The following is a 25,606-nucleotide window of genomic DNA, read 5'->3' on the forward strand; positions in this document are numbered from 1 at the left end:
CTGTGAGATCATTGAGGCTAGACTATGTCTTATTGATCTTTATGCCTCCAGCTCTTAACTAAACTCCTGGGCACATAGAGAATACTAAGAAATATTTCATGAAATGGATTCATAAAGTTATTATAGGCTCCAAAAAGTATAGTCTGGCATTAGGAGTAAGAATATAAAATCTGGGACAGCCCATGTAATCTGAGATCTTTGAACAACCTAACTACAACCACTGAGAGGAAAAAAAAATCTGGTTTTGAGTTTTATTTTCTTTTTCTTTCTCATTTTTAATATATTCAGGTTAGTCGGAGAGCTAAAAGTGACAGAAAAAAGTATAAGATGGGTAGTTAAACAGAATTACTCAGACTATTGTGAGCTACATTTCTCTTTTTTTAAAATAATCACTTAGAGGAATTGATATGTAAAGCAAATAATATTCACACCATTAGATCACATAGTTTTAAATTATATTCAACAAATATTTTCAGATCCCTTCTATATACCAGACACTGTTCTAAAAATATCAATTCATTTAATTCTGATAACAACCTTAAGAGGTCATCATTAGACAAATTTGGAACTTTTTTTAATTGTCATGCGATATTAGGCTGACTCCTTTTCTGTACATCCAACAGAAAGATTTTGAATTGAAGAAAACAATACCTACAGAACTAAAAATTATTTTCAAATGCCCTAAAAGATCTTAAGAGATATAAAGAAGGATATCACATCAAAATGAGTACTGTAATATTTATCATCTCTAACATGTTTACAAAACATAAAATAATAATTTGAAGATTTGAGTGACTTTTTGTATGGCAATAGAGTACCATGTATTTAAAATAAAGTGCCTGACAAATTATGGACAGAAAGAAATGGAATACTTTTCAAGATCAATCCAGGCTTGTCGCAACATAAAGCAATATCAGAACAAAATCTTGAAACTATTCTCGTTTCTCCTTATTTATACTTTTAGTAAAGAGTGATGATTAATTGCAGGTAGAAGACTTAAAAAGAACAGATTGAAGTAGAAACAAGTTGAAGTGCCACACACAGAAAAAACCCTAATGGCACTGAATATTTAGAAAACAGCATATGGGGTCCATATTTGTGGATTGTCAATGGCAAGAAATTTGAAGATGTTAATGAATATAGATTGCAACTAAAGTAGCCACAACCTTTCCCATTTTTAAAAGAATCATACATGGAAGAGGAAAAAACAGACATTAATAAATCAGAGGGACACATTATACCACAGGATAAAGTTAGCAGATTTGTATCAGTGAACTTGAATGAAGCCACAGAAGGCCTACTTGTCAAATTTACTGATGACAAGAGGTCTGGTGAAATGGCTAATGCTTTGGATAATAGCAGCAGCATTTAAGATCTGGTTAAACCCCAAATTAACAAAATTAAATTAATACATGCATACATCATGTAGGTATCCTACTTAGCTGTCACCTCTTCACACAGGCCTTTTTGACCATCTGTTTCTAACATGGCCTTTGGGATTCTCCACTCACCATCACTTCACCCTATTTTGTTTTCATCATAACATTTATCCCTTCCTATTATTTTCTTATGTATTCATTAGTTAATTAGTTCACTTTCTAACTTCCCTAGAAAGTAAAGTTCATGAAAATGGTAACCTTGCTTAACTTATATCACTGAGAGTAGAATAGAAACACTAAGTAAATATTTGTCAAAGAAATCAAAGGCCTATTTATTTTCTTCTCTTAAAAAATGACTAATGCTTGGGGCACCTGGGTGGCTCAATTGGTTAGGCGTCTGCCTTTGGCTCAGGTCGTGATCTCAGGGTCCTGGGATGGAGCCCCTGCTCAGTGGGGAGCCTACTTCTCCCTCACCCTCTCCCTCTGCCCCTCCCCCCATTCATGCTCTCTTTCTCTCTTGCTCTCTCTGTCAAATAAATAAATAAAATCTTTAACAAAAATGACTAGTGCAGATGGGAAAACTATAACAATAGTATTTCTTGTGAAATATGACATCTGTAAAATAATAGAAACCCTAAGCTGGGATCAAAAGAACTGGATGGTCTTGCCACAGATTAGTCACTTGACCTTTGGTAAATCATTTAATTTCTCCAGAACAGTTTCCTCATCTATAAAACAGGGCTAATCATGTCAACCCCTCAGCAGTTTTAAAACAATGTGTATGAAAAAAATTTCCAACTATAAAGTACAAAACAACTGTGAAGAATTATGCCTACAGTAGGAGTTAGGGGGATTGACTTAACACTCAGTATCAACCACCAGTCTTGTGACATTTGAAAAAAAGGAATTAGATACAGACATTGGTTGCATCTACATGATAATGTACATTTTGTACCAGCAAGACCCAAACCAAATTACTGTATATCCTCCTAGTTCCATATTATGCAAGACATTGAGAATTGTCTAAAGGAAGACCACATGAGTAGAGGTTTGGGGAAAGTGTCATTGAAAAACAATGGAATTAATTAGGGAAAAAGTAGAGGAAAGGGAAGGAGACTGTGATACTTATTTTAAATATATGAAGGGTTGTCATGTGGAAGATTTATTCCATGTAGCACCAAGAGGCAAACTAGGTATTGAGGGTAGAAGGCTAAGAAAATTATATGTTGGTTTAAGACCTTATTTTAATGTAAGGAACAGTTTCAGAGCAGCCCCATGATGGTGGAAGTCATAAGTTAAGGTGGTCCATCCAAACTAGGTGGGGAAACATCAGCAATGTTATTAGAGGGCTTCTAATATTAACCGAAGTTGAGGCTAGGTGATGTTGGAGGCCCTTCCCATATCCAGAATTATAATCAAATGCAATATTCCTATCATGGATATTGAGAATTAAAGGATCCTGAACTCACACTGTGATGAATTCCAAAATATTCTTCTTAGAGACGAAATCAATTTCATTAGAGAGTGGCAGGTGACATCAGTCCTGAGTCAGTAAGAAGAAAGACCAGTGGGGTGTGGTATTCACCAGAGAGCACTTCTGCTTGTACCACAACATCCTCCTAAGGATCTATTTAACATGTGGATGTCTCCTTTGCTTGACAACATTAACTATTAGCACATTTATGACCCTTGTGTCCTTCAAGCTTTTGCTGCCGTGTTTCTTATGACACTTGGTTTTGCAAGTACAAATTCCAGCTAAATATATCCTTCAATTCAAAAATGGTCTCATTCCCCAGTTTGGAAAAGGGGGAGTGGAGGCGATATCTTCAAGATTCAGCAAGTGCTAAGTTGGCAAAGCCAAACAAACGTGAAAAGGTTTGTCTGAAATGACTTTTGCATAGTCCTGCTTGAGGAACACAGTGGCTCCTCTTCGTTACTTAAATGTTGGCATTAAAAAGACAAGTACATCAACAAATCCTGTATTAACCATGGGTGAACATGCTTGTCATGTCCGTAGCATACACATGTCTGTGTATGGGTTACGGAAATTGCACGTGAGAAATGGAGGAGAAAAGTAGAAAAGCGGGAGATTTAACCACGGAGAAATAGGTTAAAATAATTTTTGACTCCCCCACCCCTTCCCACCCTCCTTCAGCTTCAGCTCTCCCTCAGCGCGGGCGGAGGCTGTGAGCTGCGGACTCAGTGCTGGAATGAGGAGTAATTGAGCCCGAGCCGAGCCCGAGGTAGCTTTCTCCCCCCGGTGTCATTGCTGCAGCCTCCAGTGCCAGGTCCCTAGCTCCTCAGCCGCCTCTCTTCACGGTGCAAAATCGTCTGCAAAGACAGTGAAGCCGCCGCAGAAGTTGCCCTGCATGAGACTCCGGAGGCATTGGCTCAGTAACTTTTCACGTCATTTTCTGCTCTGGAGCCCCTTCTCGCGTCTCCGCGCAGCCTTTAGCACCGCAAATCACAGTGCTCATGGGGCAGGCGAAGAGCGGCTTACGGCACTGAGTGGAACCGGACTCGAGCCCGTGATGTCCGGTACCAAATTGGAGGACTCCCCCCCTTGTCGCAACTGGTCATCTGCTTCGGAGCTGAATGAAACTCAAGAGCCCTTTTTAAACCCCACCGACTATGACGACGAGGAATTCCTGCGGTACCTGTGGAGGGAATACCTACACCCAAAAGAATATGAGTGGGTCCTGATCGCTGGGTACATCATCGTGTTCGTGGTGGCTCTTATTGGGAATGTCCTGGGTGAGTCTGGTCCCGGGCAGCCCTCCAGAGGGCTGTCACGTCCCCTCCGCCCCGGGCTGCAAAGGCTCTGAAGACCCCTCCCTCCCCCTGGGATGCAAACAAAGAGGTCGCTGCTCTCGGGGTGGGGTTTTCTGTTAAAAAAAAAAAAAAAAAAAGTTTTCTGATTTTCGGAACCAGGACCGAGCCCTGGAATGGTAATTCCTTTTTCTGCAGGGAGAAGCGGGGAAGCGCATTTCTTTTGCAATCACCACGGTTACAGGCGGCGAGAGGGAGGCAACGAACGACAGGGTCTCCAGGTGGATTTTGTTGAGTGTGGGGAAATTGGTCATCCTTTTTTTGTAATGTAGCCAGGGATTTTGGGGACTTTCTGGAGAGCGAGAGCTGGGAGACGACAAAGCTGTGCTCCTAAGGAGAAAGCTCTCTGTGGCCACTGAAGTCACAAAGGATTTGTGAGGTAGGCAGAGTGCCCTTTGGCGAGGAGGTTAGGCTCTGTCTAGAGGTGGTAATGAAACGGCAGGGAGTGGAAACAGGCGAAGCACGGAGGTGCACTCATGCACTGAAGCTGAATTAAACAGGAACCATGCCAGGAGCCAGCAAGAGGGAGGGGCACCTGAGAAAAGTACCAAAGAGATCTCAATCATTCATCCGCCTATCCACTCATTCATTCATCCACTCAACCAATATTTTTTTTCCAGAGCATGCTTGTTGCCAGGCTTGAGGAAATTTTGTAATGGATTTTTTTTTTTTTTTTGCCCAAAGACAAGACCAAGCTAAACGCTAGGCTCCCTATTTGTCCCTGAGTTTGTATGCAAAGGTAGATTTCCCTGTCCGTTTCCCAGCTCGGCACAATTTCTGAGTGTTGGGGAGGGGGTGCAGTGCGGTATGGGGCTGTGGTGATGGAGTTTATTAGGGCAGCTGGGGAATCCACTTAATCCACTGGGGAATCCACTTAAGGAAAAGGAGCTCTAGAAGGGAGGGACGACTTAATATGAATTGTGAATGGAAGGAGCGTGTACCTTGATGAATGGAGAGTGGGAGGCGTTTCAAATGCAGAGGGCAGTGTGGAGGCAATCTCTGTTGAAAATGACAGGAGGAGATGGGGGAGGCTAGGAGAAGATGCTCTTGATTTTCAGTTACAAAAAGGGAAGATGGGTGAGGTGAGATAGGCTGAGTGGCTTTGAAGTCCAAAGCAAAGAATTTGTAGCTGCAATGGAGGATGATAAGGAACTTATCAGCACTAATCTGATTTTTACCTTCTCTCCCCAAGTATGTCAGTCTGGGTAGGAAGCATTCAAAGTAGTCTGTCACCAATTCAGCAGGCAGAGTAGTTGGTAGTCTATGACTGAGAAGCATTCTGGAGAGAGTTGGTAGAATATTATTTTTTTAAGAGAGATACAAATCCTTTGAAAACTTTTTTTTTAAATAATACTATATTATTTCCAGGCTATTTTTGTTGTTGTTTTAAAGGTAAACATAAAGGGAATCTTTGGGTGATGCAAACAAGGTGGATGAAGGTGAAAATACACATGCTTAGGGTCCTTTGCTATAAGGATAAGTCTGCTAATAATAATGACTTTCTTGTTTCCCTTCCTGGCATCCATTCTTAGAGTTACAACTATTAAAACACATGGCTGCCAGCATAGAAACATATCACTGTTATGCCCACACTTAATGATAAGTAATCTAAACTGAACATCCATTGAGTACCTACCTTGTGCCAGACTCCTTCACATACACTCTCATTTAAACCTCAAAGTAACCCACGTTTGACAGAAGAAGAAACAAGACTTAGAGAAATGAAATGGCTTATTAAAGAACATGATTCAGATTCAGGTCCATTTCTTCTGACCTCAGATCCAAAATTCTCCATTGATATTCCACTCTAGAGCTAGAAAGCATAGAGAGAATGAATTCTTTGCTCCTTGTTGTCTGCAAGCCTATTAAATGTATTTCCTGTTCTCTCTTGCATCTATGCCCACTGTTAATAAATTACCATGAAGGGTTAATGGCTCTGTCATTGTCTCCAACAAAATCCTATCCAGAGAGGAATGTTATTGCATTGCAGTAAAAATTTGACCTGTTTTGCAGGAATAGCTGCAAATCATAACTATTTCCCTTCCCTAATTTTTATTTCAGCCTTAATCTCTGTGATAAAATTTGTTTCCCTTTGCTGTTACTTTATTCTGGCCTTACACAGAATGTTGATGCATAGTCTTCATATTCTAACTGCATAGTTTAGGGGTACGTGTTTGCAAGCCTAGGGAGTGTTTTAGTCTCAAGAAGGAAACACCTCTACAGTAAGACTACGTGTTTCATAATGTCAAGGAAAAGAGCACTGTCCACAGCCCCAAGTGCTGAAATGGCCAATTCCATTCAGCTTAAAAAGAAAAATTTACTCAAAGCACTGTGCTCTCAAGATACTGACAGCTATTTTCTCTGGGACTAAATGACATTGAAATCCTCTCTGGCTGAACTGAACCCCATTCTTTACTGACATATTCCCTGAAAGTTGATGAAGTTTAAGTTTGACATTTAAACAAATGATCAGTGTGTCATTACTCACAGACAACTTCCTGCTCTTTGATATCACTGTCAAATTTGCAAAACGGATTAGATTGAGAATTGCTTTTTTGCCCCTTGAGTAAAAGTAATTTTATGCATAGAGTGGCAGGACAAGGAATCACATTATTCATGCAAAACAAAGAGGCAACTATTAGGTATGAAGGTGAAAGACCACAGTGTAGGCAGCAGATGTAATCCCTGACCCTTTGGGTCCACCCACCATTTGCACTTTCATGTAACTGACTACTTAGAAAATTTCAACCTTGTTGAACTTTCAGATATAATGTGATCAGTTAGAAGTCATTTCCGCCACAATGTCCTTTTGTGAAGTGATGTAACAGGATATGCCCTGAGCAGAATGACAGAGTCTAGATCATCTCCACCTCTTTTTCTTCTCTCCACAGTTCCTCTCTCTCATCGTGTCCCTTCTCCCATTTGTATCATATGTTTCTTCCCAGTGATGAAAAGCAGTTTTCTGGGGAAAAAAAAATGCAACACAAGTCATTGAAAATAAGACAAAAGTGACCCTACATTAAATTTCATGAGTATATGCATTCTAATAAAAGACATATGCATGTCTACTTATAGAATTTTTGGTCATAGGAAGGAAGATAGGGTAGAGTTCTTTTTGGACACAGTGTTTTTCCAGTATCTTCAAAATTATGCCACATATAACCTATTCCTAAGTATGTCTTGTACTATAGCCAAATAGATGCATTCAATTATTTGACCAGTACATTTTGAGCAATATTATGTTTTTAAAATTAATGTGTGTTGGGGGGAGGGCTCATGGGGACACTCAGAGGAATATATTTGGTGTTATTCCTACTTCTTTTTCCTTGAGTTGAAACTGGATGGAGTGATGGGTTCTAGTCAATTCAAACATTAAATAGCTGGAAGAAATGAGTAAGTCTCTGCCTGTCTTACTCCTGCATTCAAAGATATCATGATTTTTTTTTTTTTAACCTGGAATGCTTCTATCTTCCCTGTTGTTGTCTCCATATGAAAAATGAGAACATTCAACAAATGTCATCAGTCCAGGTGTGCTTCTTGCTTCTTGTGTGACCATTAGTATGTTATTGAACTCTCCAAGTCTGTTTTTTCTATTTGAAAATTAAGATAGATAATGCGGGCCTTGTAGAAATATGTAATATAATATACACAGAAGTACACACACACACGTGTGTGTGTGTGTGTATTTTTCTTGACACATAGTAGACACTGAATGCCAATTTCTATCCCTTCATTCCCACTACTGAAATCTTTCCCTGATGTAGTTTGCAGCCATCTTCTGCCTCCATGGCCAGTCTGCAGCTCTGTAGTTCTTTACGACCTCTGTTCTGCCTTTTTCTCAATTGAGAGGTTTCCTAAAAGTTATTAGTAAAATGGAGTTGGCACATGTTGCTTTCCTTTTCCATACCAGCTCCACCCACTCATCCCCTAACAGGTGTTTATTGCCTTCATACTAACTACTTAACATTGCCTTCCCAGCTCTCCGTGAAAGTCATTGCTAAGAGGATAATATTCTCTTTCAGCTTAAATTTGCTTGCACTGGGTCCCACTTACTCAGAATTGTGGGTTGTTGTTGGGTTGTGTTTGGTCTGTCACTATTAATGTTTTAAATAGCATGTGTGCACACACACATACGCGGGTAATATGTTGATTTCACTCAGTTGAAGTACACTGCCTGTTAAGGAATTTACCCGATAACATTTAAACTAAATTGGGTGAATGAGATGGGAAAAATATCTGTAATGGGTTGCGTCTTGCAGAGCTAATCATATGTCCCAGATATGGAACTGGCAGAGTTTCAAGTCGCTACTACTTCTAAGCCTAAGAAACATTTATTTCCTCCTTCTCCTAATGACCAATTCACATCCGTTGGTGTTTCTAAACCCACCCTTTCCTACACAGGAGACAGAAAGAGGTTAGAGATAATACATTACTCATTTCTGCCAAGACCTGATAGAAGTCATGAATGATGACTGTAAAAGGTAATATTAGCCATTGAGCTTTAAACTGGTGTGTTTTTAGTTACAGAATGTAAAATATGCTTATCTCAATAAGAATTAAACTGATGCCATCACACTTTGACTAAAAGCATAACCACCTAGTTTTACTGGGTAAAATAAACCAGTTTTTGATTTGAACAGAATCTCAGGGATAACTTTTTAAATGGCTGTCTCATAGAAAACAGCAACATTTATCATTTACAGACAATAATTAAATAGTACAAGCTACTGATAATTTAAATGTAATGGATTCTTCCTATATTTGGAAAAAAATTAGGAAAATGAAATAATGAAAATAATACCAATTTTCAAAAGAGGCCAAATCCAATACTTATATACAAATACAGTATTCAAGTCTTTAAATTTTTTTATTGATTTCATTAGGACATACATATATATTTACATTAATTATCATCATTTTATATTCTAGAATATATTTGCAAATCCTCACATATTACAGCTACGTTAGCATTCCAGAGTTCCTGAATTCTCACTCAGCTCCCCATATTTCAGGAGTATCCACTGCTGGTGTTATTTTACAAGTGAAAAAAGAATTTTCTGTCTTTCTTCTTATAGCATTATGACATACCCCAAAACTGTAGGGATGCGTGTTCTATTAAGTACTGGCTCACTAATAGGAGTCAGTCAGTGACCTGTGATGGAAGAAGCTGAGGATTCATCTCTAGTTCCCCTTCTCACTGCAAAGGAAAATGGAGAATATTTATTGAGTACCAAATGCTAAGTCCTGAATGCTAGACTCCACAATGCATATATGTAATTTATTGATGCCTCATAATAAACTTATAAGGAGGAGATTAGTAGCTTTGTTTTACAAATGAGGAAACTGAAATTCAAAAGCTATTTTAACTTGTTCCAAAGTTTAGTCAGACAGTAAGGAGCAGAACTAAGTTTCAAAAATGGATTGATCAGGTCCCATGGCCCAGCTGTGTTCCATTACTTCATTCTGTCTCCCTTGTTTCTCATCTTGACTCAGAAACACGGAAGAAAAAAGAGTGGAAATGATGCTTAGATGTGCCCTCTAGACGATTTACAGAGTTGTTCTGGCATGTTGCCATGCTACATCTCTGATAGACTACAGTTCTTCAGCTCTGAGGATGAGCTCATTTGATAAGCTAATCAAGGTCAGACTAGGGTTACTTTACAGGAGAAAATTTCAAGGTAAAATAGGTGCTGCCAAAAACGCTTTTGCCTGTTTGGGATGGGGGTGGGGTGACTCACTGGATAAATGTTAGATAATTGTGGCCAAGGATTATTTTGTTTTTGAAAATGCTGTCTTTAGACACAACTTAGATGGAGAACCTAAACATTTAATATATCAAATAATCCAAAAATTTTTTTTTTCTTTTTTTGGTTTTCAAATCTACTCATGTACTTTATTTTTTATTTTTCTGATATAATGACTGTTAACTTTGAAAAAAAATCATAAGTTCCTATTGATTTGATTGAATAGGTCAATTTTTATATCACATAATGGTGTTCCTGGAGTATAATGGTGTTATGTACGTCCAAAGAGCATTGAGCATCACACCAGACGTGAAATGACCTTTAGATGCAGACAATGAAACACTTTGAGATGCTATTGGATGAAATAGATGACATATATGACCAGTCTTTTGAATTGCTGACTCTTTGGGCTGAATTTATTGATTTTACTTTTGTTCCCAATGAGGGATTATCTTTTAACCAAGGAAATGGATATAGGATATATATTTTTTTACATAACATTAAATTTGTTTCCAACAGAATAATTTTCTTATAAACAAGAAACAAACTTTCAGAATAAATATATACTTTATTCTTAAAAAAATATTTTGGGATTATCATCATTGATTCTTTTCTAGTAGTTTTCTTTCAATATTAAATATACATGAAGGATGTTTAATAATTATGTAGTATTTTACTCTTCGGAAGACATTGTTACATATCTATTGTCTCACTTATTCTTCACAATATTATGAGGTAGGTCTTATTTAATGAATCAAGTACTTGAAGTGATTTAAAATTACTTTAAAAGTTTGAGTAACTGGAAATATCAAGGGGTTGAATGCCACTTTGGGAAAAGCTTGCCAGTTTCTTGTATTCCAAGAGACCAGGGTAAGGGATGCTAACCACCTATGGCTTTCAGCTATGATGTCTTTGATACCTGATTTTGTCAATGTTCTGAGTGCAGATACACATTAACCAAATTCACAAACCTGGCAAATAAGAAAAGAAGGAAAGCATTCCAGTGTTTTGATTTAAAATAAGAAGTCACTTTTTTTTAAGAACGTTATTTATTTTTTATTGTTATGTTAATCACCATACATTACATCATTAGTTTTTGATGTAGTGATCCATGATTCATTGTTTGCGTATAACACCCAGTGCTCCATGCAGAACGTGCCCTCTTTAATACCCATCACCGGGCTAACCCATCCTCCCACCCCCCTCCCCTCCAGAACCCTCAGTTTCTCAGAGTCCGTAGTCTGTCATGGTTCGTCTCCCCCTCCATTTCCCCCCCTTCATTCTTCCCCTCCTGCTATCTTCTTTTTTTTTTTTAACATATAATGTATTATTTGTTTCAGAGGTACAGGTCTGTGATTCACTTTTATGAATCTTAGAATACTTGAAGTGTGTTCAATCATCACAGTCTCTTCCGATCATCATATCTACATGAAGAGCTTTATTGGTCTGAATAGCTAGGCTATGCCATAGTAGCAAATAAACCCTGAGTTTTCATTGGTTTTATGTCATAGGAGTTTATTTCTTGTCTGTTTAACATTTAATGTGGGTTAGAGAGTCAGTTTCATATAGCGACTCAAGGTTGAGGAGTCCCTCATGTTTTATGTACCACCTTAACATGTGGCCTCTGTCGTAACCAGCCTCCAAACTGGTTCCCAATGTTCCCACATCAACTGATAGTCACACCCTGTGTAGTTCCTTTCACGCTGTGCCAGAATTGGTCTGGGTGACCAATAACGTACAGCAGAAGTGATAGTATGTCACTTTCAAGATCACATTATGAAAGGTTACAGCTTCTGCCTTGAGTTCCCACTCTCTCTCTTGCTCTTGGATTTCTTGCTCTGGAGAACATAAGCTGCCTTGTGAGCGACCCACATGGTAAGGAATTGAAACATCCAGCCAAAAACCATATAGTAAATGTGGCCTGCTAACAACCACATGTATGATCTTGGAAAGAAATCCTCATCCAGTCTGAGATAACATAGCATCTCCCATCGCCCCCTAGCTTGACTGAAACTTAATGACATACTCTGAGACAGAACTATCTTACCAAATTTCTCATAGACACTTTAGAAGCTGTGAGATAATAAAAGTTTCTTGTTTTAAATGTTTAAATTCAGGGATAAGTTGTTAGGCAGCCTATAAAGTATCAAGCAGCCTCATGTTAGAAGAGTGAACTGGGAAAAAATACTGGCTCTAAACTACCTTTGCCAATGGTCAACACATGTCAGTCATGCCCATAATCATTTGGCCAAAACCAGTCATATTTTATCAACCTAACTGCAAGCAGGACTAGAAAGTATAAGGGAACACTGTCTTTGTTACAGAAAGTATAAAGGAACACTGTCTCTGTTTAAATATGCAATAGTTAAAAGTATTTTTTACATGCATGGACTCAGAACAAGGGGAGTTAGAGGAATTAAGTACCTGATGGCGTAAGCCTAAGATAAGCTGATAAGATATATCCACTTCACATTTTGGATCTCTCCCAATGGAAATAGCATAAATATTGGGAGACTTTGTGCCAGTTACTGTGCTAAGAATCTAGGGTACAGCGATCATAGAAACCAAGGAGCCTACATTTTGGTTGAAGAGACAGACATATTAACAGATAATCTCAGTATAATGTGACAAGTGCTCTTGATAGATGGGTTACAGGGTGCAGTGGAAGAATATAAGAAGGACACTTAGTTCCATTTGGGGGATTAGAGAAAGATTCAGGAGGCGATGACACCCACGCTGAGTATTAATGCATGAATTCAAGTTACACAGGTGAGAAAAATTGGGTAAGGATGTTCTAAGCAGAGGAAACAACATGAGCAAAATCAAAGAGGCGTGAAATAGCATGGACTATGAAGAGAATGCTAAGCAATTGGGTAACTCCAGTGTAAGTAAGAGCAGATGAGGAGAGTCTAGGGATGAAGCTGGAGCAGTAGATGAGGATTGGGTTATGAAAGACCTTGTGTACTACCATACTGGAGATTTCGGCTAGCTTTTACACTGCAGTTTAGAGGGGACCCTTTGAAGATTTAAGGAGAGTGTCATCATTAGTTTGCATTTTTCATGAGAGCACTGTAGGGATAATGTAAAGAATAAATCTAAAGGATAGGTATTTGTGAAGGTTTTCACCCTGGGATTTGTGTCCTGTTTGGGGCTCATTTAATCAAGCCTGTTTTAATGAAAACAAAAATTGATAATAAAAGACACAATCAATATTTTTTAGATAATTACCTATAGGAGGCTAGAAATGTCACTTTCAAGATCACATTACAAAACATTACAGCTTCTGCCTTGAGTTCCCACTCTGCCTCTTACTCTTGGATTTCTTGCTGTTGTGTTGCATAAGGAAGGAAAAGAGAAAAACAGAAAGTGAGAAATGGAGAGGAAACGAAGAGAAGAGGAAGATGACTAAAATATAGCAAAAACTGTTGCTATGTCTGCTTTGTAGACTATTTCAATTTGAGAAGTAATTTCTCATTTTTAAAGCTTTTAAAAAAATTTACTTATTTTAGAGGAGGGGAGGGGCAGAAGGAGAGGGAAAATCTCAAGCAGACTCCACACTGAACTTGGAGTCCAACATGGGCCTTGATCGCATAACCCTGAGATCATGACCTGAGCCCAAACCAAGAGTCGGACACTCAACTAACTGCACCACCCAGGTACCCCAAGAAGTAATTTCTCTTTAAAATAATTTTTCATATGTCTTTCCTGAAAGAGCTATTTAGGACTCTTACATGCCATAGCTCTATTAACATTTTCCAGTATTCTGTATAATTTTTCACTAAAACGATTTAGGTAATGACTTATTTTTGTGGTTTTGATGAGTCGCTATGCCCCCAGCCATCCATCTTTTTGGCTTTTAAATCATTTTTTGACCTCATACTGAGATGCAAAAGATAAAAATTTGAGACCTGATGAAAATTTTTCATATTTTCCAACTAAAGCCCCAAATTTTTACTCCAAATTATTTGTAACTTTCTAAATATGTTCATTTGAAATCTTATCTTAAATGAGAATTTCATCATTCCAGTAATCAAAATGATATTATCCCAGGGCAGCCCTTAGGGAATTACAGGGAATATTTTCCCACAAGTTGACATGGGAACACTTCAAAATTTCTAAAACTGTGATTAGTTTAAAACCCTTTATTTGCTATTCCTTGCTCACAATGGGAATATAGTGGTGATTAAAGATTGCAACATTCTTTTCTAGATTTTCAGTGAGTTTTTATTCCTACTCAATGACTATAAAATGAACTTATAAAACACATGGTTTACAACCATGTAGGGCTTTGATTTTATCACTACATTGCTAGAAATGGGGTAAGAAAGTCATTGTCTATAATAATTTGTTTTATCAATTTAGAATGAATTTGATGAGTCATCCACTTTGGTAGAGAACCATATTCCTTATAAATACCATTTTGAAGCCAATTTGTCTTTCTTAAAATGTGCAGATAGTGCTGGTCTTTCAGAGACAGAAGTAAAGAGGTATGATTAAGTGCTTATCAAACAGTTTTGTCATTGGGTAAAACAGAGTCAACTTTTAGTTATAAAAGAATGGCTAAAAACTTAATCTTTCCAATGAAAATACTTACTATAAAAGTTCCCCAATCTTAGAAAGCTCAAAAAGAAATACATTAACAAATTTTACCAGCTGGTGCAGGAAAAAGACCTCATAATTATTGGGACATTTATATGCTTGGACTTGATTTATATTTTAGACACAAGAAAGCCTAGAAAGACCTTGTTCTTTGAAGTCATCAGAGATGGTGATGGTGACTCATAGATTCCTGAAAGTCTATAAGATTACCTAGTTTATAAATCTATGTGTTTTTTCCCCAGGCATGGTGAATTTTGCAACTGGTCAGATGGGAAGAACTGTCTCAGTGCAAAAAGGGAAAATAAGAATTTAAGAACTTAAAAACACAAAAAAATAAAAACACATGTATACACACACAGGTATTTGCATTATATGACTAGTATGATTTTAATGCACCCTAGGTGTTTTTTTTTTTTTTCATGCAGGATTAAGAATCTACCTTCCAAATTGAAAAATTCCAAAAACTCTATATAACCCCTTGACTTTGACAAACTTAAGAGATATTTTCAACTATCTCCTAAGAAAATGAACTAGCCTTTAGGGATACAAAAAGAATATATACACCAGAGATGAGTAAGTCCCTGAATGAATGTCCATGTAAGAAGGAGTATTCTTTGGATCCATCCTTGTAGCATCATTTCTTTTCCTTGAACTCACTCAATGTATTCTTGCTTTAGAGTCTTCACAATTTATAACCCCCTCTGACCCTCTCACAGCTGGCTCCTGCTCACCTCACCTGTCATATCCTCAGAAAATTTCTCTAAGAAAGCCCACTCTGGATCACCCTGAATCCCTCTTCATATATTATGATACCATCCCTTTTTATTTTTGTCATAGAACTTATTACTTTTTGAAATTATATTTTTGGTTTGTCAATTTTTCTATTGTCTCCCTCAAGTAATGTGTAAGTTCTGTAAGAGCAGTTTCTTTATTTTTCTTTTTTTCAGGTACATCCTCAATGTCTAGAACAACGTCAGGCATACAACAATTTTTAGCTACCAGATAAAATACTACTACCAGGAGGAATTCCTTAGGAATTATATATATACATTGCAGGCTTTAAATTTCTTTTACATAAAAATTAAAAATAAAACCTCAATAATTTGAGTTTTCAAATATCTTAAGGAATATACACATTAAAATAAATGTATAATTATGAGAGTAATGATTATGAGATACCAGTTGTAAAATTTCTCCCAGCACTGAGATCCCCTTGATATTACAATGAAACTATTTTGCTCTTCCCATGAAAAGAAATGGGATTTATAAACTGTGGCAGGTTTCTTCATTTTTTTCAAGGAAGTTACACCAAGATCCTTCCACTAAGATTGCCATATTTCTGCAATAATTGAGAAGAACATGTAATATACAAAATCTTTACTTAAACTGTGTTTGTTTCAAAGTAACTTTTAGTTGTCTTTTATGTTTTATAAAAGTCTAAGGAAACATTCGACCGTTGGTGTCCCAGATGAAATAAGAGAGCTGAGACTGAATGTTATGGGATTCCACACTTCCTGCAATTAAAAGGACCAAACATATCCCCCTCTGAGCCCAGTATGTTTCAGAAATACTCACAAAGTCTCAGGTTTAGGAATTCTTTGTCATTCTCCCCCATTGCCAGTGACTTATGCCAATTCTGATACACTAGACTGCTCAGACAATTGAAAAAAAAATTCTACTTTTAGGTAGAGTGCAAGAGCAATGTTGGCAATAGCTGGATACTTCTAGACATTTCATTTAATGAGGGATAAGGGGACAATAAATGCTTTTGACTAACTTCAGTCTTCAGTTTCTGGAAATATCCATCAAATTATAAATTTTTAAAAATTGAAGTGCAGTCTTGAGGTGCCTGGGTGGCTCAGTCTGTTAGGCATCTGACTCTGGATTTTGGCTCAGCTCCTGATTTCAGGGTTGTGAGATGGAACCCTACATTGGGCTCAATGCTCAGTGGGGAGTCTGATTGAGATTCTCTCTCTCCTTTTCCCTCTGCTCCTCTCCCCACTCATACACATGCTCTTCCTCTCTCTCCTTCTCTCAAATAAATAAATAAATCTTCAGGAAAAAAAAATCGATGTGCAGTCTTGCACAGGGATGGGAGGTATAGCTAATTCTAGCAGATCCTTGACCTATTGAACTGATTGTATTAATATTTCTTATATTATGAATCACTTGAATTACAGACATGTTAGGTTTCTTGGAATTGTTATATTGCACTAATTACATAAGTCTTCAACAAAAATATTTGCCACCCATTGTTTTAGTTAATCTTACAACAACCTGTGTGATAGGGCTATTATTTGCTCCTTTTTCCCAGGTAGTGAAATTTAGTATTAGAGAGCTGCTACCATGTTAGTTGTGTGAATAGCTTTACATGTTATCACTTAGCTTTCCCATTTCTGAACGTGGGTAAACACAGATCTCTGTTCTCCATTTCCATTCCTCCTTTGATAGTGAAAAATACGATGTGCATAATATAAGGAAAATACAAATTCTCATGCAAATTTTTTTGTATACTCCACTGAAGTTTCAGTGTCTAATCACCACTGCCTTAGTGATCTATAAGTCATCATCAGTACCTGGCCACAGAGTCTAGAGGGGAAGAAGAGCAGTACTAAGTCAAGCCTAAAATAGATTTTCTCTCCTGGTAAACAGGAGTTCATTATGCCTCTCTGAGTGCTGAGTCACCATCAACAACAATGGCAGTATCTACAGATTGTTAGTTTGAAGTCATGCAAATATATCTTTATGATCCAAATGGAGGTAAAAGCAACAGAGAATCAGTGGTCTCAGTCCAACTGTAGCAGCAAAAGGCACATACACCAAAAAATAAAGCAGCCTGTACCAACACACTGGTTTTCTAGGGCTTATCTAATTTGAAGCTATTTCCTTTTCTTATTTCATTCAGCAAATATTTATTGAACACCCACAATGTGTAATCTGTTCTATTACATTGTGTGGAGGAAATACAGAAGTGAATGAGGCATAGTCCTTACCTACAAGGAATCTCTAATCTTGTAGGAGAGACTAACATATAAACAATAGACTATAGTATGAGGGTTATTGAAGAGGCATATGTTAAATGTTAGAACACAGAAACATAGAAGATGGATCTGACTTGGGGTTGGAGGTACTCCTACACTGAGGAGGTACCATTTAAGGTATTTTTGACATGAGAGCATGAGACTTTTGAAAAGTTCCAAAGGTTGGAAAGAAATGACACCTATATTGATTAAGTAGTAAATTTATGATTGCTTGCAGATATATAAACAGCTATGCTGAAATATCATCCAAGGAATCCCATTAAAAGATGGGGTTTCATGAACTTTTCTGGGTGGTTTAAAAAAATAGAGACTTTAAGTCATCTCCCTTAATGCTTTGCTTTACTTCCATGGTCTTCTTTATTTGATGGGTGTCATTTGGAAATGAGTTCTAATATATCAGAGCTTCCCAGAGGAAAATTAATCTGGGGCAATGGTAAGAATGGGTTGAAGTTATGAGAGACCAGATACTGGGAAGTCTGTTGAGACTCTTCAGGAAAGTGATTATAAGGGTAAAACCAAGGCAGTAGAATTGAATATGGTAAAAAGGGAAACAAGTATGAGAGACATTCTGGAGGTAGAAATTAGCAACTCATCAGATGTAGGGATTGATAGGAACAGAAAAGAATCTTCTGATTAACAGAAGTTTTTAGTTAAAGTACAGTGATTATCTTATTTGTCTTTTTCTTAACATAAAACATATAGAAAGAAAATCAAGTATCATTAGTACAGGCATCATGATGAATTTGGCCAAGGCAGGTTTGAGTTTGAATTGCTAGAGGAGTATACATGTAGATCTGTCCAGTAGGAATGAGGGCTTGCTCCCCCACATGCCATTCACAATTAGTTTGCTACTCTGAGTGATCTTTTTCTTTGTGGCTATGCAAGCAATGTATACAGTTTATGTAAGAATTACATAGACAATGTCTTCTGGAATAATTGAAAACATACACAGAATATAAATTTCTTGATGGATATATCAGATGGCAAGACATTTTTTGCAACACTAATTGAATTCATTGGTTCAGAAAATATTTATTGTGTGCCTATAGCAGCAAACAAAATAGACAAAGCTTCTTCTCTTAGGAAACTTATATTCTAGTGGTGATATTTAGGATATATATTGACAATAGAACTGACAGGATTTGCTGAGGAATTGCATATGGGTGTGAGAGAAAGAGAGGAGTCAACATTTTCATACCAGGATTGGTGGTGGTACTATTTATTGAGATATGAGACCCTGGGGAAAGACGCAGATTGGAAGCAGGGAAGGAGAATCAAAAGCTTGGTGCCACACATTCTAAATTTGAGATAGTAAAGGTAAGTGTATGATGAGCCTTTAAATGTGAAGTCAGGAGGTTAAGTAAAAAGTCAAGCCAGGCTGTGAAGGAGGGCACTTGATGTAATGAGCACTGGATGTTATATGCAACTGCTGAATCACTAAATTCTACCCCTGAAACTAGTAATACTTGTTATGTTAACTAAACTGAATTTAAATATTTTTTTAAAAAATAAAATTAAATAAATAAATAGGATTATAGTGCATTGAATATGAAAATCCTTGCCATAGGAAAAAATGAAGGTAGAACTCCTATTATTTGAAACCTCCTATTTTTGGAAGCCAAATTGCAAGTCAGGTGGTTGTACATTTGACACAAATTCCACTGTGTCAATAAAGAGATATCAGAGGAGAGAAGATTAAAAGACCTGATTTGAAATGGGATTAGGCAGAAAAACAAGAAAATGTAGCATGATGGCCAATAGGAGGAGTCAGAGGAGAAAAAGGAAGGGCTAAATGTGCCAGAGCTCCCAATTCTCTCAGTTATAACTTTGAAGTTGTAGGGGTGGAAAAAATTTCCCTTATTCCTTTCTAAGTTCATCATCTGGTCTAATAATTAAATTCACATAAAGCAGATTAATAAGAGAAAAACAAATTTAATTTCAAAGGTATGAGAGCCCCAAAGATATGTGACCCATGGCCACGTTGGTCAATTGAGGCTTATATGCTATCCTGAACTAAGGAATGAGATAGGAGCTGGGAGCTTCAAAGGGGAAGAAGGTGACTCACAGGACAATAAGAAGAGCAGTTGTTTGGTAATTAGATGCTTGTGCTGCCATATAGATAGGCCTTTCAAATAAAAATTTATCTCTAGTGATCTCTTTCTGGGCCAGGCCTCCTATTCAAATTCTTTTAAGTAGTTAAGGAAGAGATAAAAGTTTTTTTCTTGGGGCCCCTGGGTGACTCAGTTGGTTAAGTGACTGCCTTCAGCTCAGGTCATGGGTCATGATCTCAGGGTCCTGGGATCAAGCAGCCTCAGGCTCCCTGCTCCATGGGGAGCCTGTTTCTCCCTCTCCCTCTGCCTACTTCTTCCTCTCCCTCTGCCTGCCACTCCCTCTGTTTGTGCTCTCTTTCTGTCAAATAAATAAATAAAATCTTTAAAAAAAAAAAGTTTTTTTTTTTGAGTCTTCTGAATGTTGATTGTCTTCAGCTTAAAATAATCCACATGCTAAGTGGTATATTTTGGGGTCACACATTCTGCTCCCCCTCAAAGTAATATTTAGTTATGTAACATTTTAAGCAGAGATATCAGTGTGCACATTGGTTCAATTTATTATTACAGTAGTCAGTACACAATTTTTTTTATATGGCTTTTCCAAAATAGGACATTTCAGAAGTCTGGCATAATAAGCAGAATTCATTGCATGTAGAATTCATAATGTAAAGTTTTAGAAAAAGATCTAGAGAGAAATAGAATTAGTAATGCAAAGATTTTTTCTGTACTTTCCAATTTATGATTTTCTCTATGAAGCCATTGTTTCAAGATTAAAATGAAATTTATTTTCTTTTGCTGTGTGCATCCTTAAATCATTAAACAAAATCTATACAAATACTGCTAAATATAATAAATGTAGTTAATTAATTATGTCATGGAAAGGACTGGAGGGTTGTTATGAGAATAAAAGGTGTCAAACTGGTGCCTGAGTGGCTCAGTCATTAAGCATCTGCCTTAGGCTCAGGTCATGATCCCAGGGTCCTGGGATGGAGCCCCGCATAGGGCTCCCTGCTCAGTGGGAAACCTGCTTCTCCCTCTCCCCTCACCCTGCTTGTGTTCCCTTTCTTGCTGTCTCTGTCAAATAAATAAATTAAAAATCTTAAAAAAAAAGGTGTCAAACCACACAAAGGCATGTGAAGAACTGTCTCTGATTTAGATCTAGTAGTGCTGATTTATTAAATAATAAATATCAGGAATTGCTGGTCACAAAAGAGCTAGTAGGATTATGTGAAATTCTAAAAACATCAAAAATTTTTTGGCAATAATATCGAAGATATGGAAATACTAGGTAGATATGGATTAAGACAAGAAATAAAAATTCTCCTCCAAGGACTTGTCCACACTATGATTTTAGAAATGCAGTTTTTCACTGAGATACCCTTAATCCTCTGTATGGAGAAAAGGAGGAAACATAAGACTCTAGCAAGCTCTGTGTAATCCACTGCAGACAGATGGTTACCTACCTTTTTCTTCAATATATTGGAGTTTACAAATATTCCACCTCCAAAGAGTAGATGTTACAAGAATATTGTAAAAAATTTATAAGGCTTGAGACATACTTGGCTATAGTAGGTTAGAGAAGAGACATTTTTATTTTGGACTACATTAACTAAGATTTGGATTATGTAAGCCTAAATTTTTTCATGTACATTGTATATATGTTGTATATATACATAAGAATTTATGTATACTAACATGTACTTTAAGGAATTATTACTGTCATTAGTTATAGATAATTTGATTTTCCTTTATATTCAGCTCAAGGGACTCAAATTTTAAAGCCTCTATTTTCATTTCTAGAAAAATATTTAGGAGGTTTTTTTTTTTTTTTTTTTACTACCTTGGCTTTTATTAAGAATGACATTTAAAGAAAAAAAGGAAGAAAAGGAACAAAAAGGAAATAAAGCCATTATCTTCAACTTCCCTGCAACTGGGTTCTAAATTGTCATTTTGTGTTTACTTAGAGTATTGATAAATAAGGTAAGTATAGATTGATAAAACAGTTTAAATTCATTCTTTACAAAATCTAGATGTCCTCTTCTTTTGCAGGTAATGTCTAAGTATTATATTTCAATCTATATACCCTGAATATAACACAAGAACAGGATATATGTTGTAGTTTTTATGTTCATTTTTCTATTCAACATTATAATTAAGTGCTTAAACTTCGATTTTTAGCATTGTGTGAGGATAAGAAAACATGATCTGTGCTCATATTTAAGAAGTGAAGAAATTCACTGAAGACTTGTGGATAAAAATTGCAAGTTCATAGGGACTGATTCCTTTGGAAGGTCATGGAATACCATTTTCTCAAGAGAAAATGTCAGTATCCTGCAGCCTAGATACTGATGTTCTCCAGAAATCTAGTCTGGGTGCTATGCTACTGTTGAATGGGTATAATTAAAGATGAATAATGAGAGTACTGTCATTCATTCATTCATTCATGAAATGATTATTGAACATCTTTTTATTGCCAGTCAGTCATTCTCCTTGACACTAGAACGAAAAAGATAAAAAAGATATCATTCTTTTCTCTTTTTTTTTTAAAGATTTTATTTATTTAGTTGACAGAGAGAGACACAGCGAGAGAGGGAGCACAAGCAGCAGGAGTGAGAGAGGGAGAAGCAGGCTCCCCACAGAGCAGGAAGCCTGACGCGGGGCTCGATCCCAGGACCCTGGGATCATGACCTGAGCCAAAGGCAGACGCCTAACAACTGAGCCACCCAGGCATCCCTAAGATATCATTATTTTCCTCAAAGAGTTAATGGTCTCCTGGAAAGGACAGAAATGCAATATATTACATAAAAACACAATGTGTTATCTACTATTAAAGAGATATGAACAGTGTACTGAAATATAGGAGTATATGTGCAAAATTAGCTTAATGGTTGGGAAGGAAACAGTAACATAAAAGATGGGGGCATCAGGAATCAAATGACAGGAGGGACAAAAGATGAAGCAAAAAGTGCTGTAGAGTCACAGCACAAACGAGGTAAACTTTCACAACCCTCAGCTTTTCATATCCTCAAAAACGTCTTTGTCCTTGAGAATTTTTTTCTCCCTTCTACTCCAAATGGCACCTTGGGGTTTAATCACCTCTCTGACCAACCACAATTTATGGAGGAATTCCTACTGCTCCTATCCTATTTTCCTGTTTACCTGTGAGACTTGATTGAAATAGTTTATCTCCAAATTTCTCATCAAATGTAATAGTTTGGTTGTTTTATTATTACCTTTTTTAAAATCGATTTTTAAAAAGAAGTCATTCAGAGCTAGCATTGCTGGCTCATTATATCAATGTAGGACTAAAATACTACAAAGTTAATTCCTTTAATGGATACATTAATATCATTTGCTTTCTGACCTTTGCATGTCCTTTCCTTCTCTGTTGCTGTCTTAATACTGGTTCTCAGCTTGTTATCACCTAAGCAATGGAACAGAAATGAATAAATCTCAAATTCGTTGTCTGCCCCTGTAATGCTGGGTGAAGTTTTATTTTTTTTGTAACATTTTAAAATAGTGTCCTAAATAAGGTTTTTGTTCACTTGTCTAAATTCCCTTTATTTTTCATGGTCATAGAGAGTAGAGATAAAAGGACAATATCTTCTACATTTGTATTAGTAACTTAACATTAGGAAAGGGAAGTAAAATCTCATATATCTTAAAATGGGAGTCCCTATAGCTAGCTTAAATGCTTGGTTTTCCTTATTTGCAGTAATTTTAGGAATCATATGATATTATTGGAGACATTGGTCATTTGCAAGTTCATTTAATTAAAGTTCTAATAAGAGAAAATGTTTTATGTTTCTCCTGGAGGTCCTTATATGACTTTTCTTTACAAGAAAATAATGCTTTATTTTTGAACAACAGTAATAAAAAAAGTAGAATTTATTTTAAACATTATACTTGTATATTCTAACACATTCTGTTTAAAAAATAACAAGTATGTCATATGGAGACCCTACTCATGTAGTGAAATTTTGAAAATAATTCTGTATATAATTAAATATAGATACTCATTTTCATGTTTCAAATTAGAAAATATATTTGAGATGCTAACTCTATGTGTTATTCCTACTTCACTATCAACACTATGAATCTTACAATATTAATATTAGAACCTAATTTTATAATAAGCATGATGAACAAAGTCATAGAAGTAAACTTGAGATTTACTTTGGGAGATTCTATTCTGTTCAACTCCCTAATATTAAGTTTCTGCAAGTTTGGTATTATGTGTCTTTGTCACTGAGTGGGCTGGAAATATGAATATTGGGACACCAAAACAATGAGATATTAATGACAGTTCTTTATCATCAAATCTGGGACTTTTTTAATGAAAGAGATGTTGGCCTCTTGAATTTCTATAAAACTAAAAATTTTATTGCTTTTAATGAAAATATAGTCATTTGGGAAGACAAAATTAGATTAAAAACAAACATGGAGTGATTCATATAAAATATTTAAAAATTGAATAATGTAGACAGAGATACATTGTTTCTATCAGTCTTGTTTTCCAGTAAAATTATCACCAAAAGCACTGTAAAAATTATAATTTTGAAGTCACTAACTTTCAGAATAAAGGACAGGAAGAGAAAAGAATGAATGAAGAAGATACCCAGTAACAGTAGAGAACTGAAGGGGTAAATGAAGAGAAAACAAAAAATCAGTAGGAGATTGACTTTTTTTTTTTTTTTTAAAGACCGCTACATCACAGTATAAAACACCTCAGGGAGGGAAACATTACACACACACACACAGTAATAAAATGAAAGGGAAAATGTACTTGAAGACTAGCTTAAAACTTTCAAAATGTATTTAGGTAAAGGTATCTTGAGAAAAATGTTGTATCAAGTTGTTCTAGGTACCCACTGAAGATGAAACCAGAGGAAATGGCTTAAATTAAAATCAGAGAGATGAGAGTAGTGGAAACAGGCATAGAAGGAGTATAGAAATTAAAAAGGAAAGCAATCCTATATATCTCAACAATGCCTAAAATGGCAACAATTTTAAACGTCACTATAGCATAGGGATCTGTAATAGATGCCTGCTTTTTGTCTTTCCAATAACCATATTTGCCCTTTCTTGGCATATCAGTATTACCCCTTCCTTTCAGAAACTGTCATTTCATGTAAATGTGGTGGGAGAGAGAAGAAACTGTCAATCAAAGTACTACCCTACCCTCAAACTCAGAAACAGACAGGACTAATCATTTCCCATCCCCCCAACTATAGTGCTGGGCAAAGGGAGGATAATTTGATCCAAATGGAAATAATCAGTTTGTCTGTTGGATTTTACATGTCTTATGGGAGATAAATGAACTTTTTTTTTTTTTACCTAAGATTTTACTACTTAGCATGATTAGACCTAGAGATGCTAAGATCTTTCCTTTTGCCACATAGAAGAAAATCACCTACGGTGGGAAAGTTAGTCCCGTTTCCAGAGGTACAGACCAAGAGATGGAGGGAACCCTAATGATGCTGGAATTCCTAGATCTAGTGAGACTATTCCTTCCCAGGTATGTGAGCTTTGTTTTATTTATATTCATTAGACTTGGATAATCAGTACTGAAAAATACTGATTAAAACAGGAACCAAGGGTCTGGGTGGCTCAGTCGGTTGGGCATCTGCCTTCAGCTTGGGTCGTGATCCCAGGGTCCTGGGATGGGCCCCACCTCAGGCTCCCTGCTCAGAGGGGAGTCTGCTCCTCCCTCTCCCTTTGCCCCTCTCCCTCAGCTCATCCTCTCTCTCTCGATTTCTCTCTCTCAAGTAAATAAAAAAAATCTTTAAAAAATAATAAATAAAATAAAACAGGAAACAACCTGCATTATACAGGTAAGTGAGAAGAAAAAAACAAAGGAAAAAATGAAGAGGGAAAATGAGGAGCTGTGATAACTGTTATTCTCTGACATAGTTTATACTCCTCAGAAATTGTCCTTCTCTAAGATTCTGTAGAAGGACAAA

The 25,606-nt window shown here is 36.6% G+C and overlaps 1 protein-coding gene across 1 annotated transcript in view; it reads left to right on the top strand.

Moving 5' to 3' along the window:
• Positions 1-3,910: 3,910 nt before the first annotated feature.
• HCRTR2 (hypocretin receptor 2) overlaps positions 3,911-25,606 on the top strand; it is a 111,263-nt gene continuing 89,567 nt past the window's right edge. Inside the window, exon 1 of the mRNA XM_034990543.1 lies at positions 3,911-4,133. Coding sequence (XP_034846434.1) covers positions 3,911-4,133 — 223 coding nt within the window. The remainder of the gene's footprint in view (positions 4,134-25,606) is intronic.

The sequence above is a fragment of the Mirounga leonina genome, unplaced genomic scaffold (assembly GCF_011800145.1).
Source record: "Mirounga leonina isolate KUSES-001 unplaced genomic scaffold, KU_Mleo_1.0 Mir_53, whole genome shotgun sequence".
Taxonomy (NCBI): domain Eukaryota; kingdom Metazoa; phylum Chordata; class Mammalia; order Carnivora; family Phocidae; genus Mirounga; species Mirounga leonina.